The sequence below is a fragment of the Narcine bancroftii genome, chromosome 1, assembly GCF_036971445.1.
Source record: "Narcine bancroftii isolate sNarBan1 chromosome 1, sNarBan1.hap1, whole genome shotgun sequence".
NCBI classification, from domain to species: Eukaryota; Metazoa; Chordata; class Chondrichthyes; order Torpediniformes; family Narcinidae; genus Narcine; species Narcine bancroftii.
Genome location: NC_091469.1, coordinates 121808224 through 121822663, shown reverse-complemented (window position 1 = coordinate 121822663; position 14440 = coordinate 121808224). Strand labels below are relative to the sequence as shown.

Below are 14440 nucleotides of genomic sequence, written 5' to 3'. Positions count from 1 at the left end.
ACCTTCAAGTATTTCTTCAAGAAAAATCATTCAATTGGATGATTAATTCATTGCTAACTTACTTATCGTGCTTCATGTTGAGGTTCATCAAAACATTGGCAAATTTATTTTTGGTTCGTGTTTCCACTTGGAGGTAAACTATTTAAAAGTCTATAGCTTTCTCAAAATAACCTGTAAGTCTTTGGGAAATAGAATCATAATAATGTGGCTCAGGAGATTATTGCAAATAAGGCAAATTGTTAACAAACTGGTTTCCAAATTACCAGGATGTTAACTTTTTGGGAACTAATGTAAATTAATTGACAGTAAAAATGATCTTGCCCAACAAAGTTTGGACATGAATTGTGAAAGGTAAATACATGAATACATGTTGGATTACTGACCATTCAATGGGATAAAATAGTGCATGCTGAGCTAAGACATGTTCTCTCCTAGTCTCTGTCCAGCAACCTCACACAGTTCCTGGGATGTTTTCCTTTTGCAAGAAATTCATCAACCAAGGTCAAGAGGTAGCTGACAAAATTGCAAATTCATCTTACTTGTGGCCTATAAAAGCTCCCAGAGCATCTCACTCCCCAGTAGTACAAGGAAAACTATCTCTGAAAATCAATGAAAATATCCCTGCCCACAAGTTAAAAATTAGATGATACTCCCAAACCAACTCCTTTGAAATTCCTAGCATTTCATTAGTTGAAACCAAGAAAACATATAAAAACAGGAAAAAATCCAGTTAACTCGAATGTCAACAATTTTCTGTCCTGACTACCTGATAATATCCCACTGGACTCTAAGTAGGTGATTGGGGAAGGAGGGAAATCATAAAAAAGATTAACACTGCCCTGACCAGTATAACTCTCTAAGGATGGTTTTAGACAAATGTACCAATATAAATCTGTGCTTATTTTGCTCTTTCCCATTATTGTTCATTTTAAAATATTTTAATTTCTTCAATACAGCATGGTGGGACGCCTTTCCAGCCCATGAAACCAGTGACACCCAATTTCATCCAAGAAAGCTACTAACCTTTATGTTTTGGAGGGTGGAAAGAAACTGGAGCACCCAGTGAAAACCCATGCAGGTCATGGGGAGAACTTACAAACTTCTTACAGACTTATATGATACTTTGAGGAATGGCTCAGGCCTGAAATGTTGGAAATATCCCTTTACCTCCTATGGACACTGCACAACTGGCTGAGATCCTCCAGCATTTCTCTGTTTTGACTACAATCACAGCATCTGCAGACTTTTGAGCTTTCCTTCTTACAGACAGAGTCGGATGGATTCAATTCAGGGCCGATGCCATTGTAATAACATTGGGCTAACTTCTATGTTAACCGCACCACGAATGTTTAATAACTTCCCTGAGTATCAGAATAAATTACAGTAAAATCCTTAGGATTTGACAACTACCGGAATTGGTAGATACTGGATAAATGAATTTCCTGGTTGCTTGACACTGAATTTTATATAAATGGAGAACTTCCGTATTTTTTATCCATTTATTTTCCGAGATTTCTTTTTGCTGGTTTCTTGAGGCTGCTTGCTTGAATTCCAAAATACGAGGATTTTACTGCATCGATCAAACTTGCTGCTTACCTGTTTAATTTGTTCCAGGGCCAAATTAAGAACAATTACCAAGCAAAGGAATCATTAACATCAAACTAGAATAACTTCTATGTGATTACAGATACAATGTTAATCAAAAGATTTATAACAAATATGTATATTAAACTGCAAGAAAAGGAGAATGAGGAAACAAATGGTAAAACTAAACAAAAATGGGAACAAGATTTAAATATAAAGATAAAAAAGGAAACATGGGAGAAATTATGTTCTGGAACGATGAGAAATACAATAAATACGAGGCTACGTATGATACAATATAATTGGTTACACAGACTATACATTACACCGCAAAAGTTAAATAAATGGGACCCAACAGTATCTGATAGATGTTTTCAATGTAAAAAAGAAATGGGAACAACAATTCATGCAATCTGGACATGTGAGAGAGTAGAAAAATTTTGGGATGATCTCAATCAGATATTAACTAAAATAACAGAAAACAATATACCAAAGAATCCAGAGATCTTTCTCCTAAGTAACATAAAAAACAAAGAATTTGGAATTGATTTGGAGGATGCACAAAAAAGATTTGTTAAGATAGACCTAGCCGTAGCAAAAAAATGTATTATGTCAACCTGGAAATTGGAAGATAATTTGAAAATACAACAATGGTATATAGAAATGAATAAATGTATTCCATTAGAAAAAATAACATATAGTTTAAGAAATAATATTGAAATATTCGAACAAGTATGGGAGCCTTACATTAAATACAATAGCGAAAACCTACCGGGGACAAACATTACCTAAGTTGATGGAAGGAGAAGGAAAGAAAAGAATGGACTCAGTAGAATTTCTGGTGTATTTTTGTTGAATGACAACATTGTCTGACTGGTTTAATGCAACCTAGATTGTATACCTAAAATGGATGAGAGGGGGGGGTGGGGGGTGGCTTGGGAGGAGGGAGGGGGGGGGAGAAAAAGTCACTGTATATGTGTGAAAAAGAAAAAGTGTATATCATGGCTAATGTGATTTATGGTGTGAAAAATAAAAAATTAAAAAAAAACTAAAAAAAAACTAGAATAACTTCTATTCTTAACATTACATTAATTGAGGTGCATTTAAAAATGGGAAACTATCAAATGGTCAAGGAGGTCCCAATCTGCTACATGTTGGAAAAATCAAAGGGAATTTTTACCTAACATTGTCAGGCGTCCAATCCTGTCCATGAGCAACGCAGACACAATGTTGCCTGGCAACACTGCTAGTGTTCCTAGGAAGTTGACAAAATAAATCCAGTAGGCACTGTAGTCTTCGTCAAAGTTAATCTGACAGCCTTTCTTATTATGTAGAAATGTGGAATTGATAAATTGACAATCAATGAATTTAGACTCTTCGAGATCTAAGGAAAATAAAGAAATGCATAGAGATTTTACAATTGGCACTGATTCAAAGATGAAATTATTAATTAAATAACTTAATGGTTGGTATTTCCACCTTATTATTCCTCATTATCATTGTCTGTTTAAACTGCTGCCAAGAAAAATTAAAAGAGTATTGGGACAGAGAGCAAGGCTGGAAAACTATGCAGTTAATTATGAAAATATTTCCTCTGTAGGCAACATTCAAGTTTATGTTTCACAAGGCGTTCTCTTTAGTTTAAATGAATGGCAGTGCTTTATTCCCTTAGGTTGGAGATGTGGAGTGAAATAATTCTGATGGATCCAAAAATATATAATTCCATTGTTAGTTACTTTAAGGAATATGTGTGAAAATGTGTTTAGTCTTTGTTAAATTAGCAGGCAATGCAATTTCCCCACTGACAATGTGTCAAGGGATAAATTTTAAATTCAGATGTGGGAATCCTCTCACCTCTTACCAACATACCATATGATTTGATTTCCACAAGCTTTCACTCCGTGCCATCAGAATAGGTATAGCTTACTAATCATTTCACGCTTAGGAATGGCTGAGCTATGAAAATATTGGTGATGTTGGAAACAGGAACTAATTATATTCAAATTCTTAACTTGCAGTGAAACGTGAGTGTTCTAAAAACTCCTCTAGTTCCATCAGTTAGTTGCTATTTATCCAGGTGCAAGAGTTGGTGCCATTTCTGTGGGTTTTCAGGCTATAATATAACATATAAAGCCTCTGGCTGCCAGCTACAAATGGGTAAGTGGGCTGGAGTTTCAAAGAAGCAGTGCTGGAGTGGTAGCTGTAAAATGGGTGAGAGGAGCCTAGCTGTCATTCAGAAGGGTTACGTGAGCCATGCACTGAGGGTCCAGACCAGGTCTATCAGTGGACAAGGACAATTCACAGAGCAATGCTTTCTCTCATGGGCTCTGTGGCTGGAGTTCAAGTTCAAGTTTATTGATAATGTTTGTTTTGCAAGCAATCCATCTATTCAAACTATATATAGTACAGCAGTAAAAACACAGCACAGAGTGCAGAATTACAGAGAGAGATCAGTTAAAACAGAACAGAGGCATCAATATTTTACAAGTGCAAGGTTTGTTCAGACAGGAAAGAAATCTGGAGTTACATAATTTCTCACATGTGAACCTTCTTCCTGATAGGAGGAGGGTGAAGACAGTGTGGCTGTGGGAGTGGGGGGGTGGGGGGGGCGGTGGGGTGGGGGATGAGACTTTTAATATGTTGGCTGCTTTTCAGAAGCAGTGGGAAGTATCGATGGAGGCTGTACACTGGCAATGCCATTGAAGGACAGCTTGATCCTACCTTACACAAGATAATGTGTTGTCAAATATGTCAAGATCAGTGTTTAGTGGACATGGCCATGGTTCAAGTGATAAGGTAGCAACTTCAGGAAATCAGGGTGGATCTTCTCTGTCCACCCCATAGTCTAAGTTATTATTGACAAATTTACCTGTATTATAGAAAAGGGTTTCTGTAAATGTGCAGTTCTTAAAATAAGTAGACAACGATGTGACATCTTCAAAATAACAGTTCTTAAAGAGGGAATCCTCAAACGTTACTGCTTTAAACTTCATGATGGTGAACCTATTAAAAAAGAAAACACAATTTTGTGCTTTTGAGTTCTGGCAGGAGAGTAGGGTGGATGCAAATGATCAGATCAGTCATGATATCATGGAATGGCACGGCAGTTTCAATGGGCTATGTGGCCCATCCCTGATCCTCATTCTCATGTTTATAGCTTTTGCTGAGTGTGAAACAAATCTGTCCCATCTTATCAGGTATCTCCTGTCCATACAAACAAGCTGAGCCTCTTTTCAGAGATTCATATCCTTTCCAGACCCCTCTTTATAACTTTTTTTTAGACATACAGAATAGTAACAGAACTTTTCAGCCCATGAGCCCGTGCCACCCAATTACACCCAATTAACTTACACCTCTGGTACATTTTGAATGGTGGGAGGAAACTGGGCTCCCCCTGGAAAAACCTATGGAGACATTGGGAGAACATGAAAACTCCTTACAGACAACGCAGGAATTGAACCCTGGTCCTCTAAGTTAGCCACGCCACTCCTTTTTTGAAGTTGTACTCTCACCAATCTCGAAAACCACATTCAAATGCGTTTTTAGCAACAGTGCATTCACCAGTATATTCCCACACCTCCCTGTCATCTTCACGTGAGTAAACTAACCTCTCCAAAAATGAAGCAAAGGGCTGACATTCTCAACAGTTTCTCCAGTATGTGTTTTCTTTTTTTGCATGCATTGAGATGAATAACCTAATCATTCCTAACCTGTCTCTGATGTACTCTCCATTAGTGTGGATCTGGTTTTCCAGTGTAAAGTTGAACACAAAATCTTCAACTCTTTCTCCATAAAACCTTTTCACCCGGGATGCATACTCATCAGCCTGAAGGTGTTTGATAACATCAGGGAACCAGACAGAGAGACCATAGTAACTGAAAAATAACAGAGTGAATCAAGAAACTTATGTCTGTCAGAAGACATACTGTATAAATATGAACAGAAGGATGTTGTTTTCACATCAACTGATGCACAGGAAGCAATTTTCTCCAAACTCTTTGCTGTTTATGCAATTAAATCTGTTTAGTAATGCTTGAGAGAAAATAATGGAATGCATGATGTGATAATACACATAATGGACGGTTTCATAATTGATTAATTAACCGACTACTGTGAGCTGCAGGAAGGAATAACTGGGCTTAAAATATGCCAGCACTGGTTTCTTTCCAAGGTTATGGCATTTTTAAGAAAAGTGTAAATGCTCTTTTTTGATGAAAATATGTCCCCCTTCCTCACTCCCTCTCCCTCCTACCCGCTGCAAATTCAGACAGTACTTTAAGGCCTCATCCAATTTGCTCAGAGAGGAAAAAGTGCCTAATTGCTGTGGAATAAAGATGCATCAATTTCAACTCAGCACAGCAGTGCACTTCACCTCTCTTGGGACGCATATGCCAAATGTCCTGCATGGGTCATTAGGCACCATACAGCAGCTGGAATCCAGACTGATCAGTCCAAGAGCAGCATATCCAATTAACGTTCTCTTCATTTCAGTCAACCTCGACTGGGGAGCAGGCCTGGGCAAAAAGCTTCTCACCCTAGCGTAGTGCCTGTATTTACTAAGTTTCCACTAATATTTTCTAATGTTAATCATTATAGATACTAATTGATTTGGCTACAGACATGCATCAAGATTTTTCCCAGAGGTTTCTTCACCAAACCAAATCAAACCAAACACAACCTGACATATTTTTGATGCTTGACTTGACTTAAGCCTGTCACACATAATCATGTCTTGTCAGGGTAAGGTGCCCTATTATAGAGTCATAATGTTTTAAAGTACTGAAATAGGCCCTTCAGCCCAATTTGTCCATGCCAACCAAAACGACTACCTAAGCTTTCCCCATTTTCCTGTGTTTGACCTCAAGTTCAAGTTCAAATCTATTGTCTGAGTATATACATGACATCACACACAACACTGAGATTTTTTTTCCTGGGGGCCAGGGAGTATTTCTACTTGTCGGTAAAGACTGTACTCAATAAAAGATAAGCACACAAAAGAGAGAAATGTAAACAAAGAAAGAAAAGTAAACAAACTGACTGTGCAGCACAGAAAATAAATGTTCAATAATAAAAAATGTGCAAAGTAAGTGTTTTTAAATAAGTCTCTGATTGAGTTTGTTCTTTAGGAGTCTGATAGTGGAGGGAGCAACTGTTCCTGAACTTTATGGAGTCTTGTGGCACCTCAACCTTTCTCGTGATGGCAGTAGTGAGAACAGAGCATGTCCTCAGCTTGATGATTGCTGCTTCTCTCCAATGGCAGCATTCCATGTAGATGTTCTCAATGGTGGGGCGAGTTTTACCTGTGATGTACTTGGCTGCGTCCGCTACTTTTTGCAGGGTTTTCCACTCAGAGATGTCAGTGCCCTATGCCAGGCCGTGATGCAGCTGGTCAGTACACTTTCCACTACAATTCTGTAGGTTTGTCAGGCTTTCCAATGTCATGCTGAACCTCCATAAACGCCAGAGGAAGTTGAGGCGCTGACATGCTTTCTTCACAATGACATTAGTATGAAGGGTCCAGGAAAGGTCCTCTGAAATCATGACTACCATGAATTTCAATTTGCTCACCCTCTCCACCTCTGATCCCTCGATGATCACTGGATCGTAGACCTCTAGTTTTCCCTTCCTAATGTCTACAATCAGCTCCTTGGTTGAGGTAGCATTGAGTGAGTTGTTGTTGCTAGTAGACATTCAGCCAAGTTTTCAATCTCCTTTCTGTATGCTGACTCATCAGCCCTTTTTATACAACCTTGTAAATAGTTTCTATCCATAGATATCCAAACGCCTTTTATTCGTTGCTATTATTCTTGCCTCTAGCCCTTCCCCTGGCAGCTCATTCTAAATGCTCACCATCTTTTGTGTGAAAAAAAGAGCTCCTCAGGTCTTTTTAAATCAATTGTCTCTCCCCTTAAATCGGTGGCCCTTAATTTTAGATTCTGAGACACTGAGAAAAATACTAGGACTTGTAACTTAATTTATGTCTTTCATGATTTTACAAATTTCACTAAAGTCCCCCTTTAGCCTCCTTCACTGCAGGGAGAACAGTCCCAGCCTTTCTACATCTCCTTTCCGGTCCCTATAGCATTCTCATGAATAATTTTTGTATCCTTTTCAGCTGAACGACATCCTTCATATAGTTGGCCTCCTTCTATACTTAATTATTGATCTATCTACCTTGTTTTTCCTGTACAGATGTAGTCATCATACTTCTGGCCAGGAAACATCTGCTCATTGAGGCAAGTAAGTTTATATTAGACAGTTTACGTTTAATGGATTTTGACCACAGGAAGTCTTACCCAAATGATAAGGTTGTCCAAACTATAATCAGAAGAATGGTGTTTCGTTTGACAGGATAGTCTAAACATCTCATGAATGTCAACCAAATCTGTGAAAAAAAACAAGCCAACATCATAAAACTCAGGAGTTATTTGATTATATTATCATTATATCATCAGCTGTGCCGCTAATACAGGAAGCAAAAAGAGCTGCCGGTGAGGATTGGGAGTTAACTATTTTCAGATATGAAGTGGGAGTTGTGATTGCTGAATTGACTCATTCACTTCAGGTAAATTGCTGGGACCAGGGCAGCTCACTCATTTGAACAAATCTAGGTATCAGACCACTTGCCTCACTGGCACCCCAAACCGAGCTCCACATTATGTCATTGGAGAGTGATGTGACATGATATTGTGCACAGCATTTCTGGTTCTGAAAGCAAATCACATACTTGATATTCATTTATAAAATCTTTCTTTTGATCATGCTTTCCCAGCTGCATGTAAGTAATAATATGCACATGACACCAAGTTTGGTGGTGTTGTGAATAGTGGAGAAGGTTGTCGTAGGTTACCACAGGATAGAGACAGGATGCAGATTTGGGCAGAGAAGGGGTTCCACCCAGTTAAGTATGAAGTGATGCAGTTTGAATGTCTAACCTGAAGGCAGAGTATGTGTTTAATGGCAGCATTCTTAATCACATGGAAGAACCTTGGACTCCAAATCCATAAATCTCTCAAGATTGCTGCACAGGTTGGTAGGGTAGTTAAGAAAGTTTATGATATTCTGGTCTTAATTAGTGGGGGGGGGGGGTGGGTGTGAGCTCAAGAATCTCTATAGACCATGCTTAGACTATTGGGTTCAGTTCTGGTTGCCTCATTACAGGAAGTATGTGAAAGCTATAGAGAGTGTGCAGAGGAAATTTATAAGGATGTTGCCTGGATTGGAGAATTTATTTTATAAGGCAAGATTAAGAGATCTAGGGCTTTTCTCTTTGGAGCAAAGAAAAAATGAGAAGTGACTTATAGAGGTTTACAAGATTATCAGAGGCATGGATAGGGTGGGCAGCCCACACCTTTTCCCCAGGTTCACAGTAGCAAGTACCAGACGAAATCTGTTTAAGGTGAGGGGAGGAAGGTTTAGAGGAGGCATCAGGGGTAAGTATTATACAGAGAGATTTGTGGGTGCCTGGAATGCATTGCCAGAAGTGATCATGGAGACTGAACAATGGGGGCATTTAAGAGACTCTTGGACAGGCACATGGATAAAAGAAAAATAGAGGGTTATTGATACGCTCTATCAATGACTCCAAAGACAGCGAGTAAGAATCGATAGGCTTTAATATACTTTAGATTGTAGCTGGCCCAGTTCCATGTGCTCAAATGAATGGATAGAGGAAGGGAGGCCGAACTTTATGGCCAGGTCACAAGGAGAGGAGTTACTAAGGAGCGAGTCATCAGTGGGTGGGCCAGCTACTCATACATAGTTGTACATACATAGCACCACAGTGATGTGTGTGAGGTAAGAAAGGTTTAGATTGTTGAGTAGGTTTATAGAGGTCGCCACAACATCAAGGCCTATACTGTTCTATAATGTTCTATGTTCTAATACTGATCTCTCCCTTCCCAGGGTGTAAAAAGACTTCAAAAAATTTACACAGATTAAGCATGTGAGCAAATCTATGGCAGATGCCGTGCATTTGACACATATAATGGAAAAACCGAAATGTTTCCTGTTTCTATTCCAACTTGGGAATTTAATAAACAGAAGTTAAATTTAAATATCCAATAGGTAGCCAGACAGGAAGTTACAAACGAAACGTGAAAATTAATGAGGTAAGGATGACTCACGGTTGTAAAATTGGTGAAGGACACCTGTTGGGATCAAGAACTTTTAGGTTTGGATACTTGCTAAGGCCCAGCTGAGAGTTGCAGGGAGCTCCTTTACTCTTCCAGGAAAGAAGGGTATACTTTCTTGATTACAAGATTCCCAAAGTTACACAACAACGCTGCTTAGCTAGAAAGTTGGGCGGAGCATTGATGGAAGGAATTTAACATCAATGTGTGAGGTGATGCATTTTGGGAGGTCCAATAACTAAGAATGTTAGAGCCCTGGGGAGTATAAAGGGATGGAGGGAGCTCGGTGTTTCAAGGTAGCAGCATAGGTTTATAAGGTGGTCACTGGCGTCACTGGGGGGGGGGTGCGGGGGAGGGGGTGCTGACACAATCAGAGGTGGTGATACCAAAATGACTGCCTATAAAATTTTTGTGCAGTGTTTCATCAGAAATTTATTATTTTTTATAAAAATCTCCCTGTAGTTGGTTATAACAACAAAAAACATATTTTGTAAGCCCAGCTTTTATGTATCAATATACCTACAAGGCTAAAACTCGAAGCTAATTTACTTTTTGAACCTTCTAATGCACTCTGGTCAGAGATGTCATTATTACCCAATTCGTCTGCTCGTGCTACAAACAGGTGCTGTTGTTTTCATTGCTGCTGGTGTTCTTATAGTCACTGCTTTTGTTTAATTTCCCGGTGTTTTAGCTACAATATTATGCTAATTAGTGTTTGTGAAACTATATCAATAACTGCTCAGAAAGGTTTTCTAAATCAATATATAGAGGTACCAACAAGAGAGGATGCTGGTACTTGATCTCCTAAAAGGGAACCAGACAGGTGAGGTGACTGAAGTATGTATAGGAGAACATTTTGGGTCCAGTGACTATAATGTCATTAGATTCAAGTTAATTCTGGATAAGGATCGGTCTGGTCCTTGAGCTGAGATTCTAAATTGGAGAAAGGCCAATTTTGAGGAAATGAGAAAGGATCTACGAAGAGTAAATTGGGATAAGTTGTTTTTTATGGAAAGGATGTGTTCAGTAAGCGGAAGACCATCAAAGGCAAAATTTTGAGAGAGCAGAGTTTGCTTGTTCCTGTCAGGATTAGAGGCAATGTTAACAGGCTTAAGGAACCTTGGTTTTCAAGGGATATTGGCGATCTGGTTAAGAAGAGAGAGATGAATAGCAGGTATAGGCAACAAGGAGCAAATGAGGTACTGGAAGAGTATAGAAAATGTAAGAAAATACTCAAGAAGGAAATCAGGAAGGCAAAAAGAAGACACAAGGTTGCTTTGGAAGATACTAAGAGTAAAAGAATAGTAAGAGGTAAAATTAGTCTCCTCGAAGATCAGAGTGGTCATCCATGTGTGGAGTCTCACAAAATGGGAGCGATCTTAAACAGGTTTTTGGCATCAGAAAGCTGGCATAGTGTATAAGGAAAGAATGGAAACAAGCAATTGTTTCATGGAACATATAGAGATTAAAGAGGAGGAGGTGCTTGCTGCCTTACAGTGAATAAAGGTAGATAAATCACCTGGGTCAGACATGATATTCCCTTGGACCTTGAGGTAGAAATTGCAGGGCCCCTGGCAGAATTATTTAAAATGTCCTTAGCCACGGGTAAGGTGTGGAGAATTGGAGGGTAGCTTATTGTAGAGCTCGTCGAAAGAACCAAAGACTTGTTGATCCAAACCAAGGCTTTTATTAGCAAAAGACAGGGGCTCTTCACAGGTGGCCGACCAGTCCGGAATGATCCGACCTGGCTAGGGACACAACCCTTTAAGGCCCAGACAGTAGGTGTGGCTAAGCTCTCAGCCAATCGCTGTAAGCACAGTCATTACATACTCTAGATACTGTAACTATATACATTGGTGATAGGTCTGTACTATCACATTTATGTTGTTCTGTTGTTTAAAAAAGGCTCAAAAAGTAAACCAGGAAATTACAGACCAGTGAGCCTGACATCAGTAGTAGGTAAATGGAATGAGTTGCCATTTGACATGGTAAATAAGGGCTCACTTAAGTTTTAAGAATAAATTGGATAGGTATATGGGTGGGAAAGGTCTGGAGGGTTATGGACTGGGTGCAGGTCAATGGAACTAGTGGAATAATATTTCAGCACAGTCAAAAAGGGGTGAATGGCCTGTTTTCTGTGCTGTGGTGTTCTATGCCAAAGGACCAGGGTTCAATGGCAATAGTATAGATGGGTGCCTGATGGATAACATGGACATGGTGGGTCATAGAACCATGCTTTAGTCTACGTCTCCATTCTGCCTTGATTTAGGTCGTGTGGGTGCAGTGAAATGTTTGTCCATGGCTCTCCTCCGGTAGATTGGAAAGAGGATCTTTTCTCCAATTGTACTTCCAAGAGATCCCAAGTTCTTAATCCAGGCAGAAATTTTTCCCACATGCCTAAACCAGGAGTTCCACCTTTTACCTGTTGTGATTACTCTCTAACACTTTGCCATTTGATTGTGAGGTTTGACTACATTTGACTTGAATTCCACAAATCACTGGTGAAATGTTTCCTTCCATTGTATTGAATCATGCATCATCAAGGAGACAAATGTAAAATCAAGGGCAGTTTTACTTACTCCATACATTTCAGTTTTGATTCGAACAAACCATCTCATATACCAGGTGCCTGTGTCTGTCTGGATCTCTATCAATTCATCAATCAACTTGGGAGTTTTGATTCTATTGACCTGCAGAAACAAATGCTGGTAAATAAAACACAGTTCTTTGTTTTTCCTAAGGTAGATATAATTTGGATCAATCGTGAAAGTCATAAAACCACAGATGCTAGAAATTGGAAGGAAAAAACATAAAATGGTAGAAGGGTTTGACCAAAGGCAGGGACCTGAAATTTTAGCTGTTTCACCATAGAGGTGCCTCACCTGCTGTGCATGTCCAGCACTTACTATTTTTTGTGTTGATTTTCAACTGTCTTTTCTTGTTTAATTATTACGTATATTTGCCACTGATAATCAATCTCCTTTGATTTCCACTTGGATTAATTGAAAAATCAAGATAGTAAAAGTGAATGTTGAAACCATGATACATTGTGAAGACAATGTCACTGATCCTGGGCCAACGAGAATGGTCACCATCTAGCTCTCCCTTTGAAATTTTAGAGAACTTTTTTTAATACAGATCAAATACATTCTTGGTAAATGGGGGTGCAGTTTTTTGAGATATATCCTAAGAACAAAATGTGTATTGTGTAATATTGTCCAGGACAGCTGCAGGGAGCTCCTTCAGTCTTCCAGGAAAGAAGGGGTAGAACTGTTAAGGATATTCTTTCTTGATTTTAAGATTCCCAGAGTTATAGAACAATGTTGATTAGCAAGAAAGATGGATGGAGCATTGATGGAAGGAATTTAATTTCAATGTGAAATTTTATAGTCTTTTCATGTTATGAGAAGTTGGACTTAAAGAAAATAAGAATTTCATGTTCCACTTTGAGGTGATCCACACTAATTGACTCCCAATTTTCAGATGATTTCAGATTTATTGTCAGAGTACGTACATTACATCACATACAATCCTGAGATTCCTTTTCCTGCAGGCAAGGCAGAATTACCACTTTTTGGTAATGCAAAAAAAAAAATCCAATTGTATGCAGTATTTACATATAAATAAAGAAATATTAACAGATAACAAATGTAAACAAGCTGACTGTGCAATACAGAGAGAATAAAAAAAATCAATAAATTGCAAAAGTAAGACTCCTTAAATGAGTCCCTGATTGAGTTTGTTGTTGAGGAGTCTGATGGTGGAGGGGCAGCAGCTGTTCCTGAACCAGGAGGTACAAGTCTTGTGACACCTATACCTCTTTCCTGATGGCAGCAGTGAGAACAGAGCGTGTGCTGGGTGGTGTGGATCTTTGAAGATTGCTGCTGCTCTCTGACAGCAACATTCCGTAAAGATGTTCTCCATATTGAGGAGGGTTTTGCCTGTAATGTCCTAGGCTGTGTCCAATACCTTTTGGAGGGCTTTATGCTCAGGGGTATTGGTGTCCCCATACCAGACCGTGATACAGCCAGTCCGCACACTTTCCACCACACACCTGTCGAAATTTATGTTGTCATACCAAACATCTGTAAACTCCTGAGGAAGTAGATGATGGGCTGATGTGCTTTCTTTATGATGTCACTAGTGTGCTGGGTCCAGGAAAGATCCTTCAAGATAGTGACTCCCAAGAACTTAAGTTTGCCCCCCCCCCCTCTCAACCTCTGATCCCCCAATGATCACTGGATTGTATGCCTCTGGGTTTCCCTTCCTGAAGTCAACAATTAGTTCCTTAGTTTTGGTGACATTCAGTGCAAGGTTGTTGTTGGTGCACCATTCAACTAGGTTTTCAATCTTCCTCCTATAAGCTGACTTTCTTTATAGAATCCACCACCATGGTGTTGTCGGCAAATTTGTAGATGTTATTATTGCACCCAACCACAGAGCAAAGCAAGGGGCAAAGAACGCATTCTTGTGGTGCTCTGGTACTGATGGAGATAGCGGAGGAGATGGCTTCTCTTTCAAATGTAAATGGAAATCTGAGAAACTAAGTATCGTAAAACCCCTGGTATCTGGGATTCAAACAACCAGCAAAAAAAATTGAGGAAAATAAATAAAAGAAATTAAGAATAAAATAGTAGGTAAAAAATATGCAATTTTCAAATCGTAAAAGTAATGTTCTCTGAAGTAACACATAAACCATTGGTGCAAATGAGAACAAACATTCA

The 14440-nt window shown here is 39.1% G+C and overlaps 1 protein-coding gene across 3 annotated transcripts in view; it reads right to left on the bottom strand.

Moving 5' to 3' along the window:
- sv2ca (synaptic vesicle glycoprotein 2Ca) overlaps positions 1–14440 on the bottom strand; it is a 226386-nt gene that overhangs the window by 59876 nt on the left and 152070 nt on the right. For all 3 annotated transcript variants that reach the window (XM_069937707.1, XM_069937726.1, XM_069937715.1), the window contains 5 exons: positions 12296–12406; positions 7881–7969; positions 5295–5459; positions 4454–4587; positions 2765–2968 (listed from right to left, as the gene is read on the bottom strand). In XM_069937707.1, the coding sequence (XP_069793808.1) occupies positions 2765–2968; positions 4454–4587; positions 5295–5459; positions 7881–7969; positions 12296–12406 (703 nt within the window). The remainder of the gene's footprint in view (positions 1–2764; positions 2969–4453; positions 4588–5294; positions 5460–7880; positions 7970–12295; positions 12407–14440) is intronic.